The sequence below is a fragment of the Eurypyga helias genome, unplaced genomic scaffold (genome assembly GCF_000690775.1).
Source record: "Eurypyga helias isolate BGI_N326 unplaced genomic scaffold, ASM69077v1 scaffold8552, whole genome shotgun sequence".
NCBI lineage: Eukaryota > Metazoa > Chordata > Aves > Eurypygiformes > Eurypygidae > Eurypyga > Eurypyga helias.
In genome coordinates, this window is record NW_010234010.1 from 37,119 (window position 1) to 53,612 (window position 16,494).

Below are 16,494 nucleotides of genomic sequence, written 5' to 3' on the forward strand. Positions count from 1 at the left end.
GAAGTCCATAGAAACGTGGAAAGAGCCTGATATTCTCTTCCTCATTTCTGTCTCTGTAGTGGTGCCCTGTACAGAGAACAATAATAGGTGAGATTGTGTTGGAGTTATAAGGTAAGCAAATACTATATAGAACCCTGTTATTAATGTCTTAGCTTGGATACGTGCTTCGTGCACTTCAAGTTTTATCATGTCAGACTTTTATTACTTTTCATTGTTTTTTTTTTTTAATTTTTCAAATATGTAAGTCAATAGTTACTTGCTGTTCAAAACTGAGAGAGAATTTATTTACTTAACTTTTGCATTTCTTTCCTTTGAGCTATGAAAAATTATTTAAACAAATTCAAAAGGCCTGAGTTCAAAATATTGTATCAAATTTATGCAAACCAATTTTTTTCCTTGCTCCTGCCGGCAGAATATTCTGGGGTTTGTAACATAATAGCCTTTTCCCCTAGGCAGACTATAGCAAGCAACAAAAGTCTGACTTTCTCATGCTTCCTCATGCTAGTATTTTTTTAGTAATGTGAGTAGACAACTTCAAACTAAGCAAGAAATGGTTTTGAGACATCTTCCCTTACCTTGTATACAGTAAGAGAATGGCAGCAATATGTGCTGCACATATGTTCATACAGAAATCTGTGGAAATGGGTATTGAAATGTGATATTTCAATGAACTATTTGTTATCTACACTGCAGAACTCCACCAGCAATGGATGGAAAATACAGAGAATGAGAAGTAAATTATCATAAAGGATTCACAACTTCTTTACATTTTTAATGGGGCTGATAAGGAAGAATGTTATCAAAATTAACTAATAGTGCTAATTTTGATAAAGTGGTACTATCAGCATCATATTGATTGCAGTTATATGATATAATTTTTGTATATTATTTTCAATTGTATAGTAACTATGATTTTGCAGATCATAGTCAGATGGACCTTTAGATCAGTCAAAGTAAAGTATAGGGCAGTAATTAAACCATAGTGCTTTTATGAATGTGTAAGTAAGTTAATATTTTATTACTTGGAAACTGCTAATTGCGTTCGTTAGTTATGAGAATATTTGTAAGTAAATGCTTAGGTTGCAAACCTATCTTAGCTGTTTTATTTATTACAGATTTTACAAGATGCAGGAGCATTCACAGCTTGACCAACCAGGAAGCATTGCCAAGGGTTCCATTCTGTAGAAAACACTGGCTGGTGCAGTAAGAAAAGGCCACGATGCCTAAGCTATTTAAAACTTTCTTACATTGTCATCAGTAGCTGGTTTATCTATTATCACCTCTGGCAGAAGCTGTCCAACAGGCGATGTAGGAACAGATGGTCCACCAACCAGGGAAACCACCCCATTGCAATCCACAGTGCTGTGCATCTTCCCATTCACTGGAAACACTGCCAGCATCCTGGATGACCTACTGGCCTGACTAATGTTACTGTTGCGCCGTTCACCGTGTCTGCGCGGCACAAAGAGAGAATCTCTTCTGCTGTCATTGTCTTCAAAAGTGCTGTGCTCATCATCAGCAAAGTCATTTTCTGATCCTACATCCTTTGCTCGACCTCTGAAGCTGAAAAGGCTTGTTCTGCTGTTGCGTCTTGGGGGAAACAGGGAGCCACGAATGCTCAGCAAGGACTGCAGGCAAATAAAATTTGTGATTGTTAGCTGATATCTTCGAACAGCAGGGTTATTAGGGTAACAGAGGGTTGATGTTTTTGTTTTTTTTTTTTGCTTACATGAGAGTAACAAGTTTTCCCAAACGTTAAATGCTGCAGAGAATTTTTTATATTTCTTTATATTTATATGATGCAGATAGAAATTACACTGTTCATGGATTCTTAAGACAAAACCAATTCTGAGCACTCCTTTGTCCTAATGTCACTTAGCGTTGCTGATTAAAGCAGTTGCATAATACCCAGCAACCAAAAAAGGGAGTCTATGCATGCACATTCTTTCATGTATGCAGCATCCTGCACATATGGAACCAACCTCCAAATATCTTTGATGCAATCATAATGGAAAAATACTTTAGCATTTTAATAAGTCTAGATAATATATACTCTAAAAAAACCTCTCACAGAATTAGTCAGTGAATATTTTAATATGAATTTGAAACAATCTTGTTACAAGACTAGAGATAGGAGGTTACGTTTAATTGTCTGTGTTTTTTCACAAGAAAATCTAGCAGCTACAGCACTTTCTCTCAAGCACTAGTGATAATAATAAAGTTTAGTGAAAATCTCAGTGTTTCCTTTTCTTAGTAAGGTCACATTACAGTGCCAGGAAGACTAAAGTAGTTTTGTAACAGCCTATGATGCTTTAAATATATTCTTCTACTAAAAATAACTATATGCAATACCTGATGTGGAGAAGAATACTTCTTTTCATATGTCAATCTGTTGCCTTCAATAGATAATCGAAAGCCTTTCCTTCTGATGCTGTCTTCTGATTCAGACTTGTGAAATTCGTCTTCATCTTTTTCCTCTCCTCCAGACTGTTCTTTCTGTTTTCTTTTTTTCCTTCTATTTCTCCTCTCTTTTGCACTCTTTGAGCTCAGTTTTGATGCCTCTGAGGAACTTTCTGAGAGCCCTCCTGCTTCTCCTCCAGCACTGGGCTCCCTGGACTCCACGGATGCTGTTACTGCTGCTGCTGCCACCGCTGCTGCCTGCCATGTTGCAGAATGAATTTATGTCACTGAGCAAACCATGACACCATGGGGTTTTTTAATTTAGTTATACAGAATTTCTAGTCCCTGGATCTTCACACTTTCGAGAGGATATCCTCTCTCTCTTTTTTTTTTCCTAATGTTATTATTCAATTGACTCAAAATATGTGTTGGTCATAGCCTTCTTCCATCTTTCCTGAGTAGTTTTTAAATGCAGAAGTCTAACAGACTAGACACTAGACTAAGAAAAACATAATGAATAATGTATACATAGTTTAGAATATTCCTTCTTGATTATGGCTGGATTGCTCACAGTACAATGTCTTCAGTGCAGAATAGAAAATATCTGAGCTAGCTCTGTTGTTGAAAGAACAACAGGGTGTTTTATAACTCCAAATTCATAAAACACAGAGTGGGTATCTCTAGTAAAATTACATACATACACTTCTTTACATAAATTCATACACCATAGATTACCTGAGCTGCTTCTTGTTGCTTCTTCAGTTGTTCCAGCATCTGTTGAAATTCTGCCTCTTTCTGTTCTGCTTCTTCCATGGTTGCTTTATTCTGTTCTTCTTAGGCCATGGCAACCACAGCCAAGATCAAGTTTATCAGGTAGAAAGAACCCAGGAAAATCACCAGAACAAAAAATATCATGTATGTCTTCCCAGCAGCACGCAGTGTCTGGAAATAAGAATACATTCATAAGCAAGAATAGGTTAGCAAAAGTTCTGTTTTTCATATTGTTAAAATTATGATAACATAAGAAAATTATTCTAGGCCTCTTGTATTATTGGTACAAGTATATTAAGTCTATTTTGCATTTGAAAGTTCTCACCAATTGATAAAGGTTTTCCCAGAAGTCTTGAGTCATTAAGCGAAATAGTGACAAGAAAGCCCAGCTGAAGGTGTCAAAACTTGTGTAGCCATAGTTGGGGTTTCTACCAGCCTTCACGCATGTATATCCTTCTGGGCACTGCCTACAAAGACAAGCTGGGTGTTACCTTATATAGTTATGGAAAGCCCAGAAAATTAGAATTAAAAAGCAGATTTTTCTTTAGTTAATCAGACTAGCAATAACAGCTAGAAAAATTAAGCAGGGAAGGCACACAAAAATTAATGTCAAAAGGTTAATCTAACCTTCTAAAACATAATATTCAAAATAATTTCTTTAATTATTAATGTAAATGTCAGTGTTTTCTACTGTCTAAGCCTGTTAGAAATTGCATGTGCAGCTGGAACTGCAAAATAACACGTGTTTTCCAGCTGTTATGTCTGTTAGTTCTTATCCAGGCAGGAGGTACACTAATACCAAATTACCAATTTATTCATGCAAAGGCTAGGCTTATTTAATCGACCCACTGAGCTCTGACCAGGAACCCACATTCTCTGTTCAGTGTAAAATCCTAGTATTTCTTACGTGAAAGAAAGTGCTTAATCAAAATATATACCCCTATCCTCTCTGCTCCACTCTGCCCCTCCCCTGCCCCCCCAGACTGCAGATTTAAAGAACATGTATCTAATTTGTACACAGTGCAATAATATGATGGAATTTGCCCTTACCCAGCATCAGAACTATTTCCACAAAGCAGAGCATCGTTTTGCCCTTCCAGAAAATAAAAATGACCTGTTTAGAAAATAAATTAAAAAAACATTATAAAATTCTGAATATGAAAGTTTTTATACAGCTCTATGCAATCAATAGTCCTGCTCTAAGAGTGTTAAAGTGATTTCAGATGAAAATTTAAACAAGCAGTATAATTTTTTTCAACAGGACAATAACTTTAGGATAAATGACGAAATGAATTACAGTAAATGCTATCACTCAACATCACTTCCTGTTAAAATGCCAAAATATACTAAAAATCTTGTCAAATGTTGCTGGATGAAATGCAAAATTTTCCCTTCAGTCTGACCACTGAACTGAATCACACTATGTGAAATTATACTGTACAGTTATTTATTATAATAATTAAATTGTATCTGAAAATAATATACTGATAATTTATTTGAAACTTTTTGATGACTATTGCCAAGGGTTACAGTTTGTCACTTAGAAACACTTGTGACAGTTCATTAACCTGTGAGCTGTGCTAAAAAACCACCCATCTGCCAATGGCTCTAACTGTTATGGCACACTGCAATTAGCCTGCTGATTGGTATGAAGGCCCTGGCATACACCTAAATTTAGCTTTGACGGGATTACTGCAACAGTCACTGACTTCTGTAGACAAGCTTTTAGGAGTGTATTATGAACTTATTGATCACCTTAGGAAAGAAATTGGGTAAATTACACCAAATCTCCCTGAAGCCAACCATCCCATAATCTGTATAGTAATCCTGAATTTAAAGGACATTTTAGATGGTTTAAACAATAAAGACATTGACCTGTCTATTCTTAGAAGAATAAAGAGATGATGCACAAAACATTGTGTTTATTAAGAGTCACTTTAACCGCATCCTTAAGTGCTTTTCTTTTTCCCCTCAAAGCAGACATTTACAGTTGCTAAACTATAAGATTTTGGAAGAATTATCACAGTAGGAGCTCCCTCCTTTAGTAATGATCCCCCATTTGTTCACAGGCTTAAGGACAAAATTTACACGGGGTCAGACCACACAGCCCACTGTCCCCTTTCTGACAGAGACCAAAAGCCTTGCCTCAGGATGTCTGTAAGGGCAGGGCTGGGACTGAGGATACCTCACCCGTTTCCAATACTTCTGAAGCACAGCAGCCTCACAGTTAAGTCACTACCTTTTTTGCTTCCTGAGATTTAAACCCTGCGTTGGATTTCTTTTCCATTGAACTGACCTGTTAGTTTCCCTTAAAATGAGCTCATCTGGAATTCTACCAGCACAGCTGAGTTTAAACTTCCCTGTGGCTGTGTGGGCTGTGCTGCCCAAGCAGGGTCACTACAGAAACTAATGAACTCTGCGTGTGAAGTGTCACAAGCTCCTGGCTCAGCACATTGACTTGCTGCAGGAGGGACATGATACCACAGCCAGCTCTCTCTCTCCATCCTTTGAGCGAAATTCACCATTTGGAAAAGTCAGGTTTTAAGCTGTATGTAGACCTTGTTCTGACACTCTGTGAAGGACTCAAATTCAGTACCTAATGATACATCCATGATTTACAGCATACAATATTCTGTACCCTGCGAAGTGGACAACCCTATGTGCAGCCACTGTCATTGTGGGATGGAACGCATTGCAGAACAGCACTGTGCTGAAACACAGCTGTAAATAGTAAGTTAGCTGACATGATGCTGGCCACAACTGACCCCTGTGAGGCAAATCTTATCCTGCACCATGTCAGCTATTCATGATTAAAACGTGCTGGAACGTCAAACCTGAATGCAAAGAATGCAAACCTGATGATGTAGTGTACGTGGAGCAGTCAGTCATGATCAGCACTGCATCAGCTGAGCTGAACCACTACAATAGGGTCTGTATTCAAGTTCTGTGGTTCAGACAAGATGTGCTCTGTAAGCACGCTGTACTTGCCAGCTCCATGGGAAATAACCACCACCCAAGCTTTCTCTGAGTGCACTGATGCAACTGTGACAAATACTCAAAATATTATCAAGATAGGAAAATTCTTGTAACAACACAAGCTGAGCAGTATAAACAAGTGTCCCTAACTAGGTGTAAAACTCTGACATGTAGTTTACCGAAGTAATGTGAAAAGTCCCTCACCACATCAAAGGGATATATTTGGCTCCCCTTTATTTGATTGGGAAATTAAAAAAAAATCCTAGTAGGCGAGCACTTCAAGGAAATTTACAGTTGTTTGGGTAAACCTAGGGTAATGACTGCAAATAATTGTTATTTCACAAAATAAACTGTGAGAAGTTATTTCCCAGAAACAAAATTGCTTATGGTAAGCTTGCCAAGATCAACTTAAACTTATCTAGTATGAAGTTTGTCAGATTTGCTATCTTGGAAAAAGAAAAAGGAAAAAAACTTGAGTGCTTGACTCATTAATGCCAGAAGTGCTTACTTAAAGACTCTCTAAATGGTATTTCCAATCATTTTTCCATGAGCTCAGTGGCAAAATTAGGGCTTACATGCCTTTTTTGCATAGTATATACAACTAATTGCATAAAACCTTTTATATATCCTACAAAATACAGTGCCATTGCACTGATCTGAGCCCCACATAGTCTCTTTTTATTGTCCTGTGACACAGCTGGTTTAAGAACTATTTCTGTATCCTGGCTGCCCATCTGCAAAAAGAGGGCAGGAAGCTGTGAGAAGATATTTTTTCTCTTTGAAACTGCTGCTAAGCAAGGACAAGCTTATTAACTTCATAATAAGGCTCATACTTTCATTATAAATTTCATAATACATATGAAATCTTGTGTAAATATACCAAAGGTTCAAGTAGCCATTCAATAAAATACTTCCTGTAACAAATTCAATTCAGCTTTGTTTTACAGGGAGCTGCAGGTCTTCTTTAAATCAAATGAAAGCAGAACTTGATTCTATAGATTCTTTGTTAAAAAGGCAAGAAATGAAGTCTGACCTTGAAGTCTTGGTCTTCGTTAGAGAATTTTGCTTAGACTTCATTATACCCTGTAGTATGGGATCTCCATGAATTCACATGTTCAAGTAAAGTAAGTTTCACAAAAAGATTGAATCTTGATTTAAGAAATTCAGATGGAAATCCATCATAGTCATAGATCAGCTGTGTGATCACAGTCAGAAACTGTCTTACTTCTGTTCAAAATTTGTCTGGCTTTGACTTGCAGCTATTGAACCTGTTATATCTTTGCCTGCTAGATCAAAGATATGTCTATGATGAAATTCCTGTTCCCCATGAGGTTTTTCTCAGCTGTGATCAAATCACCCCTTAAACCTTCTCTTTGATATGCTAAGTAGGCTGAGCTCCTGGTCTATCTTGGTATAAAAGCATGTTTTCCAACCCTTTAATCATTCTGCTCTTTTCTGAACATCCTCCAAATTTTCAACATTCTATCTAAATTGAACTTTATATAGTATTCCAGCAGCAACTGCAGTGGTGCTAAATACAGGGGCAATACTGCCTTCCTGGTCAATAATTTATTTATGTGAACAGGATACTATTTAGCTTTTTGGCTGCAGAATTTTAGCCTTAATTTTTCAGTCCCGGCTGCTCCACAGTGCCTTAGGTGCCTTAGCTTCTCTATTGCTAAGGGCTTTCCAATTGCATTTCTACATCCAGCTCTGAACCTTTCACATAAGCTGCCGTGGCAGCATTTTCCAGACCCTCTGTGGCATTACTTTTCCTTTGTTCCCATGCTGTTTTCCATGTTGCTTTTATCCTCATGATGTCACACCTGAAAACACACTATTGTTGCAGCAGGTACTCATGGGAAGCAATTCTCTCTGGTGTTAGACTCTTTCTCCCCCTTTTTCCTACTCCTTGCTTGTAGCTTTTGGTTTATATTAGGTGACCTAATAACATGCATGCATGAGCTTAAAAAACAAGCAGCCATGCAGCACCCACCCTGATCAAAGTGCATTCCAATTAGTGCTATTAGCACTGTAAGCAGGAACAACCTGTAGGGAATTTGAGGAGATGCTAATGAAAAATACACAGTTGCTATGGGAAAAGTATTATGGAGTGATCACTACTGCACTGGAAAGGATACCCAGGAGAGGAGAATCACCTGAGGACCCCACCACTTCTTTTTGCAGCTGGCCACTGTTATCAGTTTTCCTTTCCCCTTCCCTTTTCTTTCTCTCTCTCTCCCATTTAGTTCTTATTTTTCTCCAAAAGTAACTTTCACTATTAAGGATGATGTTTGCCATCAGCGAGAGTCTTCATCCATGTAAACCTGTCTCAACATGAATTTTGCAGCACTGATTTTTAGGATAGGGAGCTTAGGTTTGTAACCTCATATTTAACTGTACTGAAATGCATTTCTTCATCTATTCCCAGTCTGCCAGACTGCTCTGTATCTGCAAAACTGCTTGGAAAATCATACTTTGGGAAATTATCAAAATGGAAAGATGCATCAAAACCACTTCTGAAGAGGTTTGTCTGAGATTGCTGCTACTCAAGGTTTTAACTAATCTAGTTGATGAGGAACACTTATCAAATTTGCAAATGATACTGATCTAATAAGAATGGTGGTGATTTTGAGAAAATAAGTAAATTTTAATATATCAGGACAGTTGGAGACATGGTCTGAAAACATAGGGTGCTGTTCAGGCTAGAACAATGAACTGTGCAAATACAAAGTGGGAACTCAATGAGGCAAAAATCTGTAAAAGATTCAGGAGTTAGGTAGACCAGAAGCTAAACGAGATTGAATGATGTTACAATTGTAAATAGGAAGCCCTAGTTTATGACATGTAAGCCAGAAGTATAAATTACTATGCTACCATATAATCCTTCTTCTTTACTTAGTATGCTTCATGTGGAGCAGAAATGCCTAGATGTGTGTATGGCACTTCAAGAAGGATGTTTATGAACAAGAAAGGAACCAGATGAGAGATTAAGGTCTGGAAAATAAATTGTAAGAGAAAGGTTAATGATCTGGGTTTCTCAGCATACAAAAAGAAGACTGAAAGAGAAAGAACAGGGCACAGCAACGTAAGAATAGTCTCCAAATATCTCAGAGACAATGATTAATGATAGGGGATAATTTGGTTTTGATGTCTATGGTGAAGCTGGTAATACCAATGAGCTTAAATTACATCAGAAAAATTTGTTAGACCTTAAAAAAAGACCTTTATAATAGGAAGGATAGTGAAGAATGGATAGATGGTGAAAATATTGAGGACTCCATTACTGGAGTCCTCACTCCAGTGAGAAGTCTCTGACATCATTCAGAAATGACATAGCAATCTGTTGTTGATCTTGCTTCATAGTGTGGGAATGGAAAATGTTTAAGACTATTAAGTCATTTTAAGAACTCCTTTGGACCTCTTTCTGTCTCAGGGGAGGTGTGGATTTGGCAGAGGGAGATGGGAAAAAAGAGCTGTATCAGGCAGAGAGACCATGTCCCTTGTTCCTTATTACATGCTGGCCTTTGGAATGGATCTGTGTGAGAGAGAAAACACTTCTGCTCTGTCTTAACTAAATGTTTCATCCTTTCCCCTCCTTATTTCTAATAACTGGGTCAGCCACAAATCACTTCAATAAGAATTATGCTGACAATACTTACTTTCATCTTCAATGTACCCCTTCCAGTCAAATGGAGTCACTGTTGAATTAACTAATGTACCGTTTTCACCTATGGTGGTGTTTAGCTGGGAAGTAATATTTGTTTCCAGAGTAAAATTTTCTGGAGGCCACTGCAGACATTTATTCCTCAAGTTGCCCATGAACAGCTGCAGCCCTATTAGTGCAAATACACTCAGACAAAACACAGTCAGGATCATAACGTCCGAGAGCTTCTTCACAGACTGAATTAGGGCTCCCACGATAGTCTTCAAGCCTGCAAATGTAAAGAATTTTTATTCTGTTGTTTAAAGTATAAAAATGAAAGTGTCTCCCAGTAAAGTTTCAGATTTCATGCAGAAGCCCAAATAAATGATTTTAATGTCTGTGAAATAACATTTTTGTGAAGAGCTTTTTCACTTGTGAAAATGAATAAATAGCTGAAATTTATGTCCATTTGAAACCGTGAATGTAATGAGTTGCATATATTTCAAAACACTTGTTTTAATGCTAAAACAAGTGACTTTTCTTTATTCATGCTGTACATGAATCTCACATAAAAGTCTTCTTTCATTTGTCAATACCTCCTGCCCCAAACCTTTGCTACTATCAGTTTTATAACATACTAGATTTAAAATACAGTAGTAAAAATCCTGTTCAACTATAAATAGGATTAAAATTTAATGCTATAAAACTGGAGATGGTTTGGAAAATCATAGAATTTTAAGATAATAAATCCCCCATGCAATGCCCATGCTATTCTTTATTATCTTGTTCCTTCATTTTCTAAGACAACATTTCAAACAGTTCCATTTTTAGACACAAAAATTCACAACAAATACCACATAACATCATGTAGGTAAGATACACATGGGTAAGAAACTTCAGGGTTACTGATAGTCGTTGAATGTGGAGAAGAAAGCTGGACATCATATGATGCAAACCACACACGCTGTGTACTGCAATGTCTCATGCAAGAATCTGTTAAACTCAAAGGCTGATTTCAAAAGGAAAGAGCTCATGTTAAAAAGCAATGAATCAGAGATTTCAGTGAATTCTAATATCTTCCGATTCCTGCTTTTTTGTGGAAAGAAATAAGACATGTTTAAAAAATATGAATTCTGTTTCAGTGAATTAAAGTCAGCCTCAGTGTTTAACCTCGCTCTCACCTGGAATGACTGATATTGTTTTCAAAGCTCGGAGAACTCTGAATGTTCTCAGCGCTGAGACATTGCCCAGGTCCACAAACTCTGTCACATATCTGTAATAGGGGAGTTCACACACAAACACAATGACAGGATAAAAAGGAAGAGTTGGGAGGTACAAGGGGCCTAACACCTTACACCAGTTACTTCTTACCTGGGATTACAGAAATAGTTTTCAAAGCTCTCAATACTCTGAAAGTTCGAAGAGCTGAAACATTGCCTAGGTTTACAGATTCTGTTACATAGCTGTAGGATTAAATCACATTTATTCAGAATTTAGGCAAAGTTTATGCTACTTACTTGGGTCTTTCATCAAGACCACTTTGGCGTTTTTAGCAAAAAATTAAATAGCAACAGTCAGAGGTTTACCTTTCACTGCAGTTTGCCTTGCACTAATATGCTTTCAGAGCCTTCAGTTAAGTTAAATATCTCTGAAGTGAATCGCAGTGATTTAACTTTGAAAGTCTAAGGTTTATCTAGACTAGATTGGAAAGTTAGGAGAATGAAGTCAAAGGGATGCTCCTTTTCTGCTCAGAGAAAAAAATGCAGGACATGAAATTAGCCTCTCTAATACTAGCTGTACTAATGGCTTCTGCAGTATTGATGTTTACATCAAAATATGCATATTGGAATGTGAAAATTGTTTTGACAAAAGTAAATTCATACAAGAATTTCCATTTAATTGAATTGATATGTATCGATACTAATTTCATGCCCTTTTTGCCCTTCACTTTCAAAGAAAAAGGAAAAAAAAACTTACGCAAAGGTAATGACAGTGAAATCAAGCCAGTTCCATGGATCTCGAAGGAAAGTAAAATCTTCTAAGCAAAAGCCCCTCGCAATGATTTTTATGAGTGACTCAAATGTGTAAATTCCAGTGAACGTATACCTGGGAAATGTAGGAAAATTTAATCAAAATAAGTAGCCACATTTTACATTGGGATCCTGATAGAAGCTTTATGATCAAATGAAAGAGTTTTTTTATTTCAAAACCAGAAAAGCAATTCAGTAAATAATCAATTTCTTCTCAGATGCATTATATTCATCATATGTACTTGTGAATTTGCATACATTAGTTGTGACACACTGTTTAAGTACAGCAGTCCTGATCTTGTACATATATAAAAATAAATAAACCCATCAAATAAATGACATATATTAAAAAATTACTGGTGACAGTTTAAAAGTATGCAATACTAGATCTGTTACTGATCCAAGAATATTGTGAGCATAAGCTACTGGATACTGTCTGAATCACTAACAGGTAAAACATCTAGTACTAACTCTAAAAAGGAAGGAATACAAGCATGCACTGAATTCTCACTTTAGGAATACTTTTGCTTATATGCTGTCCTTAATTGACATGTACAAATAGATGGCCATGATTCCTCTATTAACACAGAGGTGTAAAAGAGGAGTAAAAACATTGGGTAGTTGCTAAAGCTTGAAGATGAGAGAAAACTAGTAGAATCTATAAACAACTTTCATTTTTTTACCCAATCATTCTACTAGAAGGAGTTTTAGGTAATTATTCAGCATCTCTACATAGTTGAGAGAGGAAATAGTAGTAGTATGTCATGACAGTTCCTGACAGCACACATGACTGCAGTTTCTGGCATGCTGACTCTTAGAGGAACAGTCAAAGTAACAGGCAACTTACTCTACATTCTTCGTCCAGTCCGGAGGGTTACTCATGGTCATAAATACACAGTTGGTCAAAATAGTGCACATGATAAGCATGCTGAATAATGTAGCTTTAGTTAAGGAAACCACAGTAGTAATTCATAAAATGTCATATCAGCCATATATCTTAAGTATAGTTAAATATTGTCTCACATGAATCTTCTAGACTTTTAGGTAAACATTGCACATACAGTTTTCTTAACTTGGTTGTATTCACTGTAGCCCATTAAACTTTAATATTAATCTTGATTTGTTGATGTTCCGATGTTTTGTTTTCAGGTGGTACTGAAAGGCAAAGGAGACAGCTCTCACAGGCCTGTGAGGTAACGTGAGCTGAATAACAGTCAAAAGTGAAATTACTTGCTGAAAAATACTGTTTTAATTAAGTACCTGACGTGACTGAATAATCATAGAATCACAGAATGGATTAGGTTGAAATAAGCATCAGTCGTTCACTTCTACACTTTTAGCACTGAACACAACAGCTGACATATGCAAGGTAAAAAAAAATTACCATGAGTTAGAGCTGTGGAAAAAGCCCACACCACCCCAGTACCCAGCACAGGCAGTCTGTCAAAAACACAGAACAAAACACACAATACTGGTTTTAATTGCTGAAGTGCTGTTTTCTGTGTTTTCCTATCACTACCTTAGCAGTACATGCTTTGGTCAGCAAAATAGAAATCCACAGACAGCTTAGAGATTAAGGTGAATAATTCTCCAATATTATTTTTGGGCTCTCTCAAAACACGTTAGCAGCAAAAGAAGCATTGCTTGTTCTACTAATGCTATAATTTGAAAATTGTTTAATAGTACCTTGTGGTTAACTGCTTGAAAAACATGGAAAACTGGTGAAGATTAGCATAAAAATTAGTTTTTATTTAGGGTTCAAGCAGGGAACAACTATGTATTCTGGGACTATGAAACCCAGCTCAAGGGGCTTGTGGCAGGGAGGTGGGACAGTACACTGGAGCTTCATTATACTCAGTGCAATGTTCTTGGTTTACAAGATCACTGCATCTACAAACAGTGCAGTTCTTCCCTTTTTGTGGCAATAAACCTGATTATTCAAACATTTGGAAATACTGAAGTAACCAAACTAGACCAAAACCTGACTTAAAATCGCCACATGATGGCAGCAAAAAATAAGACCCTTTATGCCAAATGGTTAACCCTACTTTTAATTTTTCCTCGTCTTCTCTCTAAATGATGTGCTCCTTAAAAGCAGTTTCATCAAAACAAATAGCAAAGAAGCAAGTTTAAACTGAAGAAAGCTATTTATGGATAAAAATGTATCTAACTCTCCAGGAAGATGATAATAATATTATTATTACCATTATTATCATTATTATTATTGTAGGTAGCATTTTATTATTTGGGGTATATTTTTATGCCATGGATACAAAACCCCCTCAAAACCATACCTTTAGGTGAAGGAGGAATACGAGAAGTAACATCTCAGCCTAAAATTTGCAGAAAATTGGTGCAAATATCAGGATCATTGCTTACAGCTGCTGAACACTTCAAAGTTGAGCATATCTTTTCAAGTAAACATTCAAATCACAGAGCAGGATGTAGCCTCCTAATTCACATAGATAGGTGGGTGACCTTTGTCTAAAGCCAAGCAGTGAATATTGTGATATCTTTCATTAAGTGACAACTCGTTTTGAAGATCATGTTGTCATACAAGCCCGCTACAGTAAAGATCATTGTTCAGTGGCTTAGAACAAATAATTAGAATGCCTTATAATGCTTGCCCTCACAGTCCACAGACAGGTCTAGAGTCTGACTTAATATAATTGGCATATTCCTTTGAATAAAGAGAATCAATTTTGGTAGTTGAAAAACCTGGAGATGCTTGGCTGCAGCTTCAGTAGTCTCATAAAACAGTTAAAGAAGTTGAATGTCCTCTCAAGAGCTGAGGTTTTACCCCTGTGCAGAGTATTATGTGTTTACAGCTAGGTAGCCTTCATAACAAAGGCCACAGGTAGCTCCTTGCACATTGCTCACTCTGTACATAATGTGCCACATCTGTCAGCTGCATGGCCAAATGCTGCTGGCTCTCAGAGGGAGCAGGTCTCAATAAGGGCTAAGGTACTTTGAAATCTATACGCTGGCCATGCTTTCCCTTACAGGAATACCAAATGTAACTGGCACATTCAATGGTTGTGCCTCTCTCCCCTCATCTCCCTCATCTCGAGAGTTTGATGAACAACCTCAACATTCCCTTAATTCACTATTTAATATTTGATAATAATTCAACTATAGACACAGGTGAACAGTTCTGATATATGATGACTTCTTCATGGAAATGTACTGCCTTTTCCATGCTTTTCTATGTCCACTCAACGCCCCACCTACTTGTCTCTTATATTAATTGCAAGTGTGGCCAGCTCCCACCACTTGTGTTACCCCTTTCAGTTCCACACTCCACCTTAAGTCAAGCAGGCAAAATGGGGAAAAAAAGGCAGAATACCAGAAGGTGAGTCAGCAGAGTATGAGAGAGAAATTCATGCTGTTACTGGTTCCTGTACCTGGCATTACAATAGGTGCTGGCAGTGAGGAAGAATAATTGCAGGGAAAGTTTCTGAGAGGCTGGGAAGAGACACACACCCCATTTCTTTGCAGAGGGAGCCACATGGGACCCATGTGTCAGGGCACATGTGATCAAAGCACCCTATACAGAGGTTCAGAGAATTGGAAGGACATACAGGTGAAAGTTTTCCAAGCAATGCACCAATTTCATTGTGCTCAGCACACATCTTCCATATTGAAAGTGAAAGGCACAGTTCTGTTATAAAGACCAAATTGCCAAACACTCATCTCAAAATGTGAGGGCAGTAGAGTTTATCAATTAAAGTCAGATTATTAAAACATTATTAAAAATAGTATGCAACATTACCCCCTAATCTTTTTCTTACAGGTGGCTGACCTTGTATAAGCAGCTGAAATCTAAACTGCATTATGGAACATTTTGTGTGGTTCTTAGTTACTAACATTCATATTTGCAGTGTTTGTACAGTGTTTGTACTAATACTGAATAAAAAACAAACAAACAAACCACCCCAAAACCCTCTGCACCTATTCTTATATTTAACATAACAAACAAATGAACAAAGGCAAACCCTGTACCTATGTCTAAGATAAAAATAGCCCATTCCATAATTGGCTGCTTGGAAAAGAAATCAGTCCATGTAGTGAAAGGAAATCTCCTCGTATAACAGAGCTGAATTACCTGATTATGCAATCGGTTAATATATAGAAGGCAAAATATTGAAACTGCATATTGTTTATTAGAATTATTTTTGTTCTGACTACCATCAAGACCAGCTGGATACTCTTTGAACACAATTAGAAGGAACTTAAAAACAAAACCAAACCCAAACTCAATAATCAGTATGCCAGTAAAAACCATCACGCTCAACTAGCACAGATGCAGGGTTGTAAATCAGAGTCTATAAAACTTGAATGGATGACCATTCATTGGATGTTAAAAGTCTTATTGTCACACTGAAGCTTTCATTTGGTGACTACTTTTCCCAGTCCTGGGCTTTTGCAAGGGAAGTGCACCAAAACCTCACCCGCTAGAAATTCCTATCAACCTGGTATGAACATCAGGCTCCAATCCCACATACCAGTCTAAAACTTTACCTAGAGCACCTTTACATCAGTCATGGTCCCTCAGTCATCCACATCCAGGTGCTTTGCAAACTGCCTGCAGGACTGCTGCCTATGCTTTCTGGCAACGTATTAAATTTGGCAGAGGGTTATGGTGCAATCAGGCAGGTTTGGGAACATGAG

General features: G+C 37.2%; 1 protein-coding gene across 1 annotated transcript in view; it reads right to left on the bottom strand.

Moving 5' to 3' along the window:
- Positions 1–16,494, bottom strand: part of LOC104517297 (sodium channel protein type 1 subunit alpha-like) — a gene marked incomplete at its 3' end in the record, with an annotated part of 61,679 nt that overhangs the window by 37,114 nt on the left and 8,071 nt on the right. Inside the window, 10 exon segments of the mRNA XM_010161901.1 lie at positions 1–66; positions 1,248–1,628; positions 2,353–2,658; positions 3,136–3,342; positions 3,497–3,638; positions 4,222–4,285; positions 9,810–10,082; positions 10,975–11,066; positions 11,771–11,899; positions 12,671–12,760. The exon segment at positions 1–66 is cut by the window's left edge and continues 79 nt beyond it. Of these exon segments, the coding sequence (XP_010160203.1) occupies positions 1–66; positions 1,248–1,628; positions 2,353–2,658; positions 3,136–3,342; positions 3,497–3,638; positions 4,222–4,285; positions 9,810–10,082; positions 10,975–11,066; positions 11,771–11,899; positions 12,671–12,760 (1,750 nt within the window).